Source organism: Macrotis lagotis, chromosome 6, assembly GCF_037893015.1.
Source record: "Macrotis lagotis isolate mMagLag1 chromosome 6, bilby.v1.9.chrom.fasta, whole genome shotgun sequence".
NCBI classification, from domain to species: Eukaryota; Metazoa; Chordata; class Mammalia; order Peramelemorphia; family Peramelidae; genus Macrotis; species Macrotis lagotis.
In genome coordinates this window covers 11,882,766-11,897,509 of record NC_133663.1, presented here as the reverse complement: position 1 = coordinate 11,897,509, position 14,744 = coordinate 11,882,766, and the positions used below count along the sequence as shown (strand labels likewise).

The following is a 14,744-nucleotide window of genomic DNA, read 5'->3' as shown; positions in this document are numbered from 1 at the left end:
CTCGCACACAGCACTCTGGATTCGGACTTCAGGTCTGTCTTTTTTTTTAATATATTTTTTTTAAAGTGTTCTTTAAGCAGTTATTTTCTCTGTCTGCCTCAGTCCTGATTAGTTCTCAGGCCTTTCCCTTACTGATGACTTCCTCTAGGACTGGCCCATCCTCTCTTTGATGAGGCTGTCAGCTCTTGGAGGGCAGGAACCAGACAACTTTCCCTTCCTTGTATTCCAAACATTTTCTATAAGCTTGCATGCATAGTAAGGACTTAGTAAATGTTCCCTGAAGGGCATACATTATCTGTACTTCCCTTGCCTAAGCGGATTGCGTTTGGGAAATCCTCAATTCTGATATTGACTCTCAATTCAATGACCCTGAACGCTTCTCCCTGAAACAAAACCCCTTCCCCCAAGCCCAATATTGTCCCAACTGTGCTCTATGGCTCTACTTTCTGCTCCAAAGAGCTATAGCTGTACCTTAACCAAGGGGCAATGGAGTGCTCTGTGGGAAATGTAAGTAGGCCGAGGAGCATTACCCACAAGGAACTGTTGGAAGCGTTGCAAAGAGCTTTGTCAGCACAGTGTCTGACCAGGAGAAAAGATGCCGCTGCTGTCCTTCAGTGTCCCAGAAGATCATGACATCAGGAAAGGGAAGCCAAGCTTGCACATAAAACTGATTACAGTGGCGGGGGGGTGTGTGTGCAATGATGCCATGGGAACCCATGGCCTAATAGAGGAAGATCAGGACAGTTGGTGATCAATAGGAGACTAACCTTTAGAGTCAGATCTTTTCCATATCACCAAGGTTTTTCGAGCAGTTTCAACTGTAGGGTAAAGCTAATCCATCTCTCAGTGCTTTAATTGTCAGTATGGTAATATTGGAGTAACATTGACTAGAGTAATAATACAAGATAAAAAGATGTAGGTGTATGGTGAATCGAAGGAATATCCCCATTGATAATGTCACTGTAGGGGCAGATAGATGGCACCGTGCATAGAGCACTGGCCTTCTAATTGGACAGACCTAGGTCAAATGTGGCCTCAAACACTTAATATTCATTTAGATGTGTGATCTTGGTCAAGTCACAACTCCATTGTCTTGTAAAAATAAAAACAAAAGAAAACGTCACTGGTTTTAATTCTTTTTTCATAACATGGTGAATAGGAATCTATGTTTAGCACAGTTATAAATGTATAACCTAAATTAGATTGCTTTCTATCAGGAGAGGCAGAAAAATGTAAACTCAAAACCTTGCAAAAAAAAGTGTTAAAAATTGTGGTAATAGAAAAATAGATAAATATTTTATTTTTTTGTATCCCAAACTCCTCTCTTTCAATATAATTGGTGGACAAATTCAGTATGTATTTTTACTATTAATTCATCATGACCAGAAAGTTTACTAAAATAATTTCACATTAAGTAGAATCAAGAAAATGACAAAGTTTATTATAGCAAGGATGGAATTATAGAGGACTACATGAGCTCCCCCTTTCCCCATCATCTCTCCATCTGAATTCATGGAACTAGCTGTCCACTAAGGGTTTTGCGTGAATGTGTATGAGTACGTGACTTTCATGGTGGGAGAATCAGAGGATTACTGTTCGCAGCAGGCCCTGGACACTCATTTGACTTTGGCCCTCCTGGGAAAGGAAGCACAGTTGGTGGGTTTCTGTGCACAAGGGGGAGGACTGGAAGGTGTATGGCCATACCCAGGGGATCTGTGGTTAAATCCAAATTGACAGGGAAGGCTGGAGCAGGTTTCTTATTCTGGGCCTCCTCTTCAGCATTGCCTTCATCCAATTCAGGTAAAACCTGGACAGACCCTTTAGGCTCCCCTTGCACAGGTGTAGCCTTGGAGTGGGAGGCCACCTGCTGTGGAATCTGCTGTTGGCTGGGCTGGCTCCCAGGGGCCTCTGTTGGCTGAAAAGAGTAACACCCTCAAACACCCAGCTCGCCAGCACACTGCTCCCGAGCATCCCAGGCCTCACTGCACTCCACTGAGCCACTTAGCTCTCTTTTAAAGGAAAACTTCAAGAGGATGCCCCTCAGTTCTTCCAGATTAAAAAAATACTTTGGAAATGAAGAGGTTAAAAGAGCTTCGAATTTACAGGGAGAGGCAGGATTGGCTTTGTCAGCCGATGGTTATCCAACAGGCCAACTCTACACATCCTTTCCTGAGAGACACTTCTCCCACATGGAAATACAATAACAGAGAGAGTTCTCTCACAAAACCTCTCTCCCAGAGGAGTTGAGAGAAGCAAAAAAGCTAGCCCACGTAAGAACCAAGCAAACCCTAATGCACTATAAAAATGTGTGCTCTGTCAGGGTGCTGAGTGTGCAGATGGTGTCTAATAGTCTAGACATTGGAGGCAGGAGAGCCCTGGGTTCCAGTGCTGCCTCTGACACTTACTACCTCTGTGATCATGGTCAAGGCAGTGACTTAATCTCTCAGTTTCCTCATCTGTAAAAGGGAGGCAAAAATATTCTAAAGATATTCATGGCATCATGGATGGAGGGACACATGCATCATTGCTCCAATCTGCATCTGACACGGCCTAGCTAAAAGCTCTCTCTGACCTCAGCTACTAGGAAAGTGGGGCACACTCAGAGTCAGCTGCAAAACAGCTACTGATCTGTCTTGTTGAAGGGAAAGAGCTTCCTTCAATGGGCAAAATCCCAGTCCTGGAGCCCCCCAAGACCCACATGTTTCTGACCTCTCCATCACAGGGTGTTAGGAGTCAGGTGTCCTACAAACAGCAGCTGTTGGACACATCACAACAAGAGCACAGACTGCGTCCTGCTGGGCAGGGAGGGAGGGTGAGCAGGGATTTAGTTCTTCATCTCACCCAAGAGGAAACTGAGGCTCTCAGAGAAGTGACCTACCCAATAAGAGCACCCAGTGAAGAGGTGGCAGGGCCAAGAGTAGCACCAATGGATTAAACTCATGTTCCTTCTACTGAGAATAGCCTGGGTGGGAGCAGGATTCCCACTATCCATCTGGTTAGGGGAAGCAGAAGTTCTTCCCATGCCCCCATCCAGAACTGCCTCTCCTTGAGTTTGGTGCGAGCCTTAGCTAAAAAGGGAAGAGGGGGAGGGAACAAAGGGGAAGGAGAGGGTGGATGATCATTTCCCCACAATTTGGGGAGGACAGAAACAACTAGAGTTAAAAATACCTTGATTTGGAAGAATTCACAGGAACCATCGACATACTTAATTGGACCATTTTTAGCCAGAGAACCCTTGCACAACCCTATAGGCTGGAAAAGGGGGAAAAAGAGGCCAGTGTTATAAAGGATTGTGCACAAAGTAAGGGACAATCTTGCTAGTGCCTCCTCAGGGGTTACACCCTAGGATGGTTTTATGGTCTTCCCTTTTCTCCAAGCTAACTTCCCAAAGCTCTTTCTAGACATACTCTTCAATGTCCCGGAAGCCTCTCCACTCTGGAAGCTCACTTCCTCCTTGAACCTCCCTCACTGGAAGTTTCCTCCGCCCCTTGGTCATCATCCTTTGACTGACTGGTTCTTTCCAAGAGGGCATCCATGCCAGTCTCTGCAATCTGTGCAAGTCTCTCCTCCCTGACTTTCTCAACTATGTCCTGATCCTGGTGCCTTCCTTCTCTGCCTACTACCCCTACCTTCTGGTGTTATCTTCCCCCAGAAGGCTGGGACTGCCTTTCCTTGTTTATATTTGTATTACTTGCACTGATCACAGTTCCTAGCAATAGTAAACACTTGATAAAAGATTGTTCTCTGGGCTCCTTTACCTCTGATTGTGAAGTTCATCCCAGTAGAAAATGCAAATTCCTGGAGGGCCCCAACTCGTTGAAAAGATGATTATTTTTCTTGAGTGACTAAAATGATTGTGACATGAACTCCAAAGTTCCATAGTCCATAGGAAGGAACTTACCTTGAAGTCAGCAGGCGGCTCCAGACATTTTTCCAATCCAGGCAGTGCTTTGGGGCAGGGTACCTCAGTGACTAAGTATTCCAGAAAGTAGGAAGGGCCAAATACCCACTGTGGGGAGGGAGAGAAAGTGTAGAGAGGAAGAAAGATGAGAAGGAAGAATGTCAGTGAAACTGAAATGCATTGTGGTGCAGAGGACCTGGGTTCAAATCATGTCTTTGTCATCTACTCAGGCTATGACCTTTATAATGATCCTCTGAGATAGAGGTCTCTGCCTTGTCCCATTACAAGTATTCCTGATCTCTATTAATCTTTCAAAATATTCCACCATGAGGAACCATGGGGTATCTCTGAGGGGGCCTCAAAAGACTGGCTGGAGTTCTCATGGAATTGGAGAAGTACAAGACTGCTTAAATTCCATCTCGATGGATTTCCTCCTTCTGGAGGTGAAAACAAGCTATCTTGCCCAGTCCCTTGGGGTGGCTTCACCCTTTGGCAGTGGGGTAATTTTTTTGTTGTCCTCTTAGAGAAAAGCTAGTGGGTAGGGTGTTATCAAATCAAGTAGACCCTCACAAGCTAATAAATAAAGCAAGATGATGTGTACAAACCAGAGCTCAGGTCCAGCACCCAGAACCCTCTAGCCTAAGAATAGTTGATAAACAGGACTGCTAGACAGGTGAGTGAACTGCATCTCCCACTCACCTGGGAATAACCTTTTGTGACTTGGAAGAGATATAGTTTCTTCCCCACTGCAACCTCCCTGTTGATTTTTTCCAGGGATTCACGAACAGTTTCAGAAATGGAGGGATCTGAGGTGTTTATGGAGACTGGCCCAGGGCAGTCAGGACACATGTGGACTATGGATCTTCTAGAAACTGGGAAAAGATAAGCTTCTTTGTGATTTCAGAATAATGAAGTCTCACATCATGTTGTGCTATATCATAGGGCCAGGGAATTTTCAACACACTGATCGTTTTACAATTCAAGAATATGTTAAATTCCTACTATGTACAAAACAGATTTCAAGATTCACCCAAAGTCTGAAGAACTATAGCTTTCAGTTGAGGCATCAAGGTCCTACTCCCCAGATACTGTGGATATAAAGACAACACTTACCCTCAGGGAGCTTAGAGTCTACTGAGAGATTCAATAAAGACACAGAGGAGTTTCTTGTTATAGGTGTAAGTAAAGACAAAGAGGGACAACCCGTCCAGTTTTGCAGATATCCCAAAGCCCAGCAGGATGGACAATTCCATGGAGACAGAATTCAAGAGGAACTTGGCAGGTTAGAACATTGGACTGAACCCAGTAAGGTGAAATTCAGGTGGAGGATTAATAAAAATCTTAACATTTGGGTTTAAAAAGTTGATTTTACAAGTACAAAGGGGTGGGAAGGCATAGTTAATCAGCTGTCAGGTGTGTGGTATATGGGGGGATGGGAAATCTTAGAAATGTCATGACCTAGGAGCTCCACAGTAGCATGAAGTAGCAGGACAAAAAAAGAGAATGCCCTCTCTGTCCATGTGAGCAGGGCTTTGATTCCAGAATGAGAGGCCATAGTTTCTCTGTGTTCTGCCCTCCTTCCACCTCAGCTAGAGGACTGGACACTATGCTTAAGGATGGTCATTTAGTTGGAAAGTGCCCAGGAGAGTACAACTTGGATGATAAAGGCCATGGAGTCTGCCACAAACCATGACATGACTGGTTGAAGGAAGTGGGAATGTTGCCCTGGAGAAGAAAGGACTCAAAGGTTCCAGACTTTTCTCCTAATTCCACTGTCTGGAGCCAACCTGAACAAGTGTAATTCTCCTTAGTCATGACAGGTCTTCAAGCACATCACTGTACCTATGCAACCGATTGGAATAATGGCCCACATTATCACTCCTTCCTTCATCAAGTCTTGATGCCATTTTGGTTTTCTTCTAAACAAACAAGAACCAACCAACAACCGACAATAAAATTATGTTCAATATATAATCTCAACAATTCTGGGTCCCAGAGGTCAGATAGCAAAACTTCCTTCTTTCCTATTCTTGCAGGAATGAGGAACTATGGGAGGGGAATCTTGTAAATAATGAGAATGTTCTAGGCTGTCAGTTTCAGTAGTTTAAGAGCTTTTCTTAAAGTGTGTTTTTAGTGTGGGGGAGGGGGGAATCATGAACCTTTGATCTACTGAACTGAGGCACAGCCCTTCAAGTTAGACAACTGGTCTGTCTCAAGTCAATGGGCATTTATTCAGTGCCTTCTATGTGCCAGGCATCAAGCATTTATTAAATGCCTACAATATTCCAGTCATTGTAATAAACCCTGGGAAGAATATTGTTCCTCATTGCAAGCCTTTCCCTAGCTGATAAGAGATAACATACAAACCACAAGATTCAGTCAAAATGAACTGAAGATAATCTCAGGAGGAAGGCACTAAAATCAAGAAGGACTCTGGAAGTCTTCTTACAGGAGGAATCTTCATTTTTCAGGAAATGATTTGTAGCATTTAAAAAAGTCAATAAAACTACATAAATACAATAGACCTATCCACCACTCAAAAAAAGCCCCTTACCTGGACGAACAGTGCAATTGTAGGCATGCAGGTGTAGAATTCTTTCTGGCAAGTCAAGATAAAAGATGGCTTTGCACTGGCCATATACCTAGGGTCAAACACATTCTTGTTATAGTGGCAGAGAAAGCAAAATGATGTCCATGCCTCATTCTACAATCTTATCCCAAGAGGCTTACACATAGTAATGGGGGGATACAAGGAGAAGGCAAGGTTTATAAGAAGATGTTCTCCCCACTAAAAGGAATCAGCCTGGAGAATTTCTGGGTGCTATGGAATGAGGATTGGACAGGCTGTGAAACAATGGGTATATGTTGGCATGTATTTAAGTAAAAGGGAACTATTGATTGGAACAATTCTATATTTACAGAGTTGGAAGAGACTATAGAGCCATCCAGTCCATCTTCCCATCCATCCCCATTTCTACACTTGAAAAAACTGAGGATCAGAAAAAGATACTGACTTATACAAGGTCACACAGTAAGTGAGAGGCAAATCTCACCCAAGCCTAACCCTCAGCTCAGGTATTTTCTGCTAGATCCCAAGACTATTGAGAAAAGCGTGACTCAAACAATCATTTTTTTTCAGATCTCCCCTCCCTCTCTAATGGTGGATAAACACTTACTGTATTATGCAGAATCCTGTGGGCACAATCCTTCCAGTTTTTCTTGCTGAGGACGTGGCACTCTGTCTCTATCACATCAAGGGTTAAATAGTACATAGAACCTGAACCTTCCTGTTCAGAGGAGATGGAGAATAAGCAATGCTTCATTCATGGCCTACCCAGTCAAAGTTGTGCCAGAATCTGAAGAGATGGGAGTTGGAAACAATGGAAGAGGGAGGTGCTAAAGGTTTCTTTCTATGCAGTAGCTAAGAAATGGGCTACATTAGAAAGGATCATTCTAGCCACATCGGGAAGGTAGATAACACTGGCTTTGACCACCATTTCCCCAGGAAAAAAGGTTTGCTACCCAAGTGCCCTCACCACATAAAATCAAGGCAGAGTCTTGGAGGTTTTACCTACTTTTCTAGCCCTTATATTATTTTTTTCCTCTTGTACTCTATGGTTGCTAAAAGAGATCAACATATGCAAACCTTAAAATAATATTTTATCATTACTTAAATATGTAAATGAGATAATCTACATAAGCTGTGTGAAATTTACAGTGAAATATAAATGCTAACAACAATGATGATGGTGATGTTACTTTCAAATGGCACTCCTAGCTGATTCCATGACAACTCCTGGCTTCACATAGGCCCTTCCCTCCACCCCATATTGTGCTCTCTCCAGATTAATTTTCATAATCCTACTCCTCCTTCAAAACTTAGTCAGCAAGCACTCACTTTTAGCAAGCAGACTATGTTAAGTCCTGCGATTCAATGACAAAAATGAGAGTCTCTTCTCTCAAGATACTTATGTTCCATTTTACAACTTAGGTCTAGTGCTGCATACTCCAGGAAACTTGCATTGATTCCTATTCCTAAAAAGAATGCTGTCTGTCCTCCATTAAGTACCATTAGGACACTCTGGATCAATTGAAAAATCCATTATTTACATGATAGCAAGCTAAATGCTAGAGATTATCAACAACAAACTGCCCTTAAGAAACTTAAATTCTGCTTGGGATGCAGAAAAATGGATATCAGCTCTAGAAGGGTTGAAAGAAGGACTAATGACCAGAATGGCCAAGATGACCTGGGTGTCAGTCTTATCTCCAAGAAATTCTGGCTGTGTGTTTCTGGTCAAGTCACCTCAAATCTCAGTGCCTCTAGGAGTTTTCCTAAGACTAGGATTTGTTAATCTGCATGAATGAAGGGAGGTCCCTATTCAAGGAGTTCTCACCCCAAGAAAACCACAAGTCTGGACCAACAACATCAAAAAGAGGAAGGCTAACCAGTGAAGAGATACTCATCTCTTCTACTGTCTACCAAAGGTGGCAGCTGAACTGAGCCTTGAAGAAAGATAATGTTTCTAAGAGGGAGAGCTGAGGAGGGAGTTCATGGCAGGCATGGGAGATAGCCTGAGCAAAATTATGGAGGTGGGAAATGAATGGCCAATTCAGGGAACATAAAGTCAGTTTGACTATAACATAGAGGGTGTGAAGATCATATATGACCCTGCTATCCCACACTATCACCACCATCACCAGTGAATAGTATTTTTTACCTGACGATGTTCACGGACATCAGCCACTCGATTGAGGCCAAACACATAGCCTTCCTTCCGGTCCTCATTGATGCCTTGCAAAGCAAAGTCTGCCACAGACAACACACGAGAGTCATTACAGCTGGGGGAAAGGAGGAGAGGAGAAGCTTGGGGAACCTGAACAGGGAGGATTACACTCCAGCAACTGTGCACCAGGACCAAGAGGCCCAGAAAGAGAGAGGACCTCATTCTGCCAGACTGGCTCCCTCAGGAGGTAACAATGGGAGACCAAGGCAAATGGTGATTTCATCTTTAAACCTTTTTAACCTCATGAATCCAAGACTAACCTGTGTGACTCTTGTTACCTTGAAACATGCAAATGAGAGCCACATCAATGATTGACAGGCATCTTACCAAATCGGGGGTGGGGCAGAGTTTGTTTCCTCTTCATGTTTCTGACAAATCTCCTCTCAAAATCATTGATTAATAAACTTGGTTTTCCCAATCATTTCCAAAATGATTACTCAAGAAGTCAAAACAAGTCATTTGACCTAAGTTTTTGTCAATAAACTCATTGGAGACGCCCTTTTTCCAAGTCCTCACAGAATCTCAGAAAGACCTCCAGCAAAGGTGGGGAGACCATTTACTGGATATGACCTAGAGGAGATGCTTGTTCTGGTCTAGATTGGGTCAAAAGGGTCTCTAAGGTCCATACACCTCCAGATTCCACCATTTATTATCAACCAAACAAAATATTAAATCCACATAATGTTCTAGGAACTAACTAGTCACTGGGGAAATGGGAATAACAATTCCTTTTCACAAGTTTACATTCTAATGGGAAAGAAAAGGACATTAGAGTATGTGGGTATATATAAATATATATGTGTGTGTGTGTGTGTGTGTGTGTGTGTGTGTGTGTGTAGACATTTATATGTAGAGAGATGGGCATATAGCTATAGATAGAATATAGAAAAAATAAACAGTGATTTGGGGAGGAAATCACAAGTAGTTGAGTGAATTAGAAAAGAATTCATGAAGGAAAGTTGAGAAAGGAGTCTTTCCAGGCTTGGAGATAGTCCATGCCAAGTCACAGAGAGAGGAGATGTGGTACTACATATGAGGGAAGAGAAGAAAAGTCAGCTTGGCTGGACCCCAGAGAGAAGGAGAAGGATGTCCAACATGACTGGAAAGGTCTAGATGGTAGGGAAATAAAGGAGTAGGCTGAAGTTAGGAGGCAAGAAATGAGCAGTAAAAACTCAAGGGGAAGAGAGATTTGAAAGTAGAGGACATGGAAGAGTTGAAAGTCACCAGTTGGATGAAGATTAGAAAGGGAAGAAAGAAGTCAGGTTTAAGGGATTGACAAGGAACTGAAACCTTGAGGGATCTGAGGACTTGGAGAATAAGTCTGAGGCATCAGGAGGGATGTAAGGATGAGAAGTTGGTTCTGATAGCAGAATTTCCAAGTTTCTAATTGAGGACATGGAACACTAGTGGTTAATGGCCATCATCATTCTATATGACTGAGATGGAGCACCCCCCTGAAGTTTTGCTCCTCCAGGCTCAAAATTACCAGGTCCTTCAGATGATGCTCTCATGAAATGAGCCTTTCACCACACTGATTTCCATCCTCTGAATACTCTCTAGATGATCAATGTCCTTTTTGGATCCCAATCAAACTGTGCTGTCTTTCTTAAGCAAAGGAAATGACTTCTATCCCATAGAGATAATTGGGAAATTCAAGGTTCAGGAGGCCCCCTTGTCTAAAGAGAAAAACACATGACTAAGCCTCAAACAATGGATGTGAAGATTAGAATTGTTTCTTCCTTATGTTTCTGTCCCCAACCCTTGACATATAACAGGTGCTTGACTACTCTTACTGAACAGAATTGATTGCTAAATGTTCAGCAAGTGTGGGTTAATTGAAGGCAAATTTCTCGAAGACTGGAAAAGTTTCATTTTTGTTTTGTACCTAACTAGGTACCTAACACAGAGTAGGTCCTCAATATCAATTATCTTGATTCTCCAGCCATCATCATCCATCCATATTAAAAGTTTTTTTTTTAAAACAGAACATTACATAGAAGACTCTCATTGGAGAAATTCCATCTACCAATTTAGAAAGTTTCCTTTGATATTGAGAATACTTGTGATTTATCCAAGATGACCAAGCCAATTTCTTGTTTTGTTTGTTTTGTTTTTGTTTTTTGCAAGGCAAACGGGGTTAAGTGACTTGCCCAAGACCACACAGCTAGGTAATTATTAAGCATCTGAGACCAGATTTTGAACCCAGGTCCTCCTGACTCCAAGGCTGGTGCTTTATCCACTATGCCACCTAGCTGCCCCAACCAAGCCAATTTCATGGGAGCCATTTGGACTTAGGAATTCCTGACTTTGATGTTTGCTCTCCACCTACAAACGTTGTGTTCTGTTATCATCACAGGGTTCTTGTGATGGTAATCATTGGTATCATTAATATTAGCAGGTGACAAGATTATGTGGAATAGTGTAATAATTGATGCTTAATAAATGTTAATTGACCAGAGTTGTTATTGTTATTAGTGTTTGTTATCATCAAAGAGTGACATATTCTAACTTTGTCCCCAAATTCAAGGGATCGTACTCTAGTGTGTACCCTCTGCTACCCTGACAAGACCCAGGTTCAAAGGTCAAAGCAAAATTCATCTGTAAACAAAAATTCTTGCAAAAATCAAAATCTGCCTCCCCATTCACACTTGCTATCAAAGTGTACTGATTTCCCTCTCTCTTTTTTCCTGTGTGTTAGAGGCTTCCAATGCCAATGCAACCATGGTTTCAGTCCATCATCATCAATATATCATTGCATCCACCCAAAAGTATTATTCTAAGCCTCTCCTACCATCTCTTTGACATGTCACTGTCCTCTGCCATCCTATGTAGACCACCAGGTCTTCCAGCCCAGACCACTCTAGGCCTTGGGTCCTTATCACACCATAGTTCATCACCCTGTTGGGCTCCCCACCTCACTGATGCCCTCTGGCCATCTTGCTGTCATACTTGCACAAGCATGTTTTTCCACTTTCCACCTCCTGATCTATATACAGTCATCAAAACCATACTATGATTCCTGGAAAGGGCATGTGTCATTCAACTGCCCTGAGACTCTCCTTTCCTCCTGGCTGTCACTCTTCTATGTTTTCTCTTCCCCAATGAGAGTTGTAGACATATATTTTTTGTGTTTGTATATTCAGTGTCTAGAATACCAATTTGGCTAATAAATAATGCAAACAAAGGGGTCTAATGCATGTTCAGTCTGCAAATAGGTGGGATTCAGGATACAAGAGCTAAAATGAGTTTGGATTTTATCCGGGAGGGGATAGGGAGCCTAGAATTTCTTGTGCAAAAAAGACAACCTGATCAAACTTGTATTTTAGAAATATTAACTTGGTAGCTACATGAAAGAGGAATTGAAATGAGGTGAGACCAGAGGCAAAGAGGCTGATTCAGTAGCGGAATGGAGAGGTCATAATGCATTTAAGAAAAGTCATTGGTTGTGATTAAAGATACAATTTATATCGAAATATATTTATATAGAAATAAGCTGTCATTTCCAACTGTGGTATGACACCAGCACATTCCCTGTCACCAGATTCTAGATCCAGACCTAGAAGAGAACTTACAGGTGGCCCAGAAAGGGCAGTGCATTGCCCAGGGTCACACAGGGCATGATGGGTAAGCCTCCTGATAGCCTTTCCAGAGACAGTTCCTCTCCATACACACTCTCTGGTTAATCCCTTTGTCATCAGGCTTGTTTGATGTTCTTAAACTAAGTAGTCAGATAAACAAATTTATTATTCATTAACTCTCTGAGAAAAACCAATAGACACCCACTCAGTTTCTATCCGGTCCAGGCAAGGCTTTCAGACCTCAGATGACCAAATGCCAGTGAACATGGAGACAAATCTGACTCTCCAGAATAATTTATTTGTTTGATGGCCAGAACTTCACCAAGTCCATGGAAGGCTCTTCCATTTCCCAGAGTCCTATTTGACCAAAAACATGGTTAAAGAGCAGATGTTCACATCTGGAGAATTTGATTGATTGACATGTCCACACCATGAATGATGAAAAGTCCTGGACACCCAAGCATGGCCTGAGCTTTCAACAACTATGTAGGTCAAGGCTTTCAGATGAGGTCTAGATCCCTTGGGGACAACATCAACATTCCCTCTTCTTCTCCTTCCTCTCCCCTTTCCTATGTTATCAGTTTGCAAATCTTTTAAAATCTTAGTTCTGATAAGATCATTTGGGTGATATTGAGCAAGTAATGGTGGGAAAGAAGTAAAAAGACTAGATCACCTGTAAGATGCCTTCCTTCTCTCAACCTTAGATCCTATGAGCCCATGACTCTAACTTGTTCACAGATAGCATCTCCTAGTTCAATCCCTCAGGAGATTTCACCTGGATAATTGCAGTAGGCTCATCTTTGTTTTCTAACCTTAGCTTAATCCCACCTTCTATCTACCTGAACAGCTGACCAAATGAAATTCTTAAATATTAACCAGCCAGACCAGGTCACTCCCTCACTCAAGAAGCTGTCATGGCTTCCTATTGCCTCTTGGATAGCATTCAAACCTAAATCTCTTCACAGACTGTCTACACTTTAGTTCTCTTGAGGGCTCAATTCTAGCCAAGCCAAGGGCTTCTGAAAACTCCTCCCACATAATATTCAATTCTGCTCTCCCCCAAGCCCTAACCCTGATTCTAATTCCAACTCTAACTCTGTTTCTGATTCCATCTCTGACCCTAAATTCATGCATGGATGCCATCACACATGCCTAGAATCCATCCTTTTATTACCTCCCTCTTTAGAATTCTTCCCTCTAAAAATGACTTCATGCAGTCCCTTAAGAGGCTTTTCCTTGTTCCACTAGTCATTAATATTTTCTCTAACTCCATTTTGATTTGCATACATTTTGCATTTACTTGTGGGGCAGAGCTTTGTCCTATGTCCAGACCACCCATAGTGAAGGTATGTCTAATGAAATTGCTTTGCCTACAATAAAGGAAACTGAGGCAGAGCTCTGAGCCACTGGCACTTTTTAAAGGGTCCATGGTCCCTTCTAAAGGAGCAGACTTGAGATCTTCCTCACAATCAGAGATGCCCTCTCTTTCCAGGGCCCTGCTTTTACAGGCCCCCAATATCTCAAACATAGAAAAATTTCATTGGTTGACATATGATGCATAGACTAGAATTAGCTAGAGCAAGCAAAACAATATGTCATTTGGGTCATGAGTTGGGTGAGGCAGAAAAAGTCTCTGCTGTGTAGAAGGTTGGACAAGTGGTGGCCCTTGGGGAGTGGTTTAGTACCTAGGCCAGATATTCTCCAATCAGAAGCAACATACTGGTCCTTCCTGCCCAAGGTGTGTGACCTCTAAGTTCAATATGTCATTGCCTGTCTTGCTAGCATCAGCGGGCAAGGTCAAGTAACTGGGAGCCGGAAGCTGGGTGAAGGTTGAATGGGGAGACAGGATACAAACAACATGCGTCAGTTTACATCTCAGGAGCACAAAGTCTTCCACAATTAATAAGATTTAACAGCATTAAGAATCTACATTCATAAGTCTCTGCCTCTCTACCACAGAATTTAAACTCTTTCAACTCAAAGAATAATTTATTTTGTCTTGCATCCCCAATATTTCATTCAATTCTTGGTTCAAATTAACAACTTAATAAGTCCTCCATGAATTGAGAAAAAGCCAGTTCCTTGTCTTTTTCCTTTATTAAACACAGAGGCCAAGATGTTGGAGGGTACAGGATGCTACTCAATTTAAATCTAAGCAGGAAGAGGCCTTACTGATGAAAGAGGTAGGTAGAAGGAGATCTGCATTCATGTCACTTAGCTTCTGTGAAACTAAGTCTTGGGGTGGCTAGGTGGCACAGTGGATAGAGCACCAGCCCTGGAGTCAGGAGGACCTGAGTTCAAATTCGGCCTCAGACCCTTAACAATGACCTAGCTGTGTGGTCTTGGGCAAGTCACTTCACCCCCATTGACTTGCAAAAAACCTAAAAAGAAAAAAAAAAGAAAAAGAATAATGAAATGGCTACCCCTGGCAGTTGTGAAAGGTTCATGCTCATGGAATGGCCTTGTTATCATGGATGA

General features: G+C 42.4%; 1 protein-coding gene across 1 annotated transcript; it reads right to left on the bottom strand.

Moving 5' to 3' along the window:
• Positions 1 to 1,415: 1,415 nt before the first annotated feature.
• On the bottom strand, positions 1,416 to 8,914 carry LOC141490637 (fetuin-B-like). Its single transcript, XM_074190754.1, has 7 exons — positions 8,623 to 8,914; positions 7,078 to 7,188; positions 6,456 to 6,543; positions 4,601 to 4,773; positions 3,902 to 4,009; positions 3,169 to 3,252; positions 1,416 to 1,915 (listed from the first exon to the last, which is right to left on the bottom strand). The coding sequence occupies exons 1-7, from the start codon at positions 8,848 to 8,850 to the stop codon at positions 1,568 to 1,570; spliced, it is 1,140 nt and encodes a 379-aa protein (XP_074046855.1). The 5' UTR covers positions 8,851 to 8,914; the 3' UTR covers positions 1,416 to 1,567.
• Between the last annotated feature and the right edge of the window lie 5,830 nt (positions 8,915 to 14,744).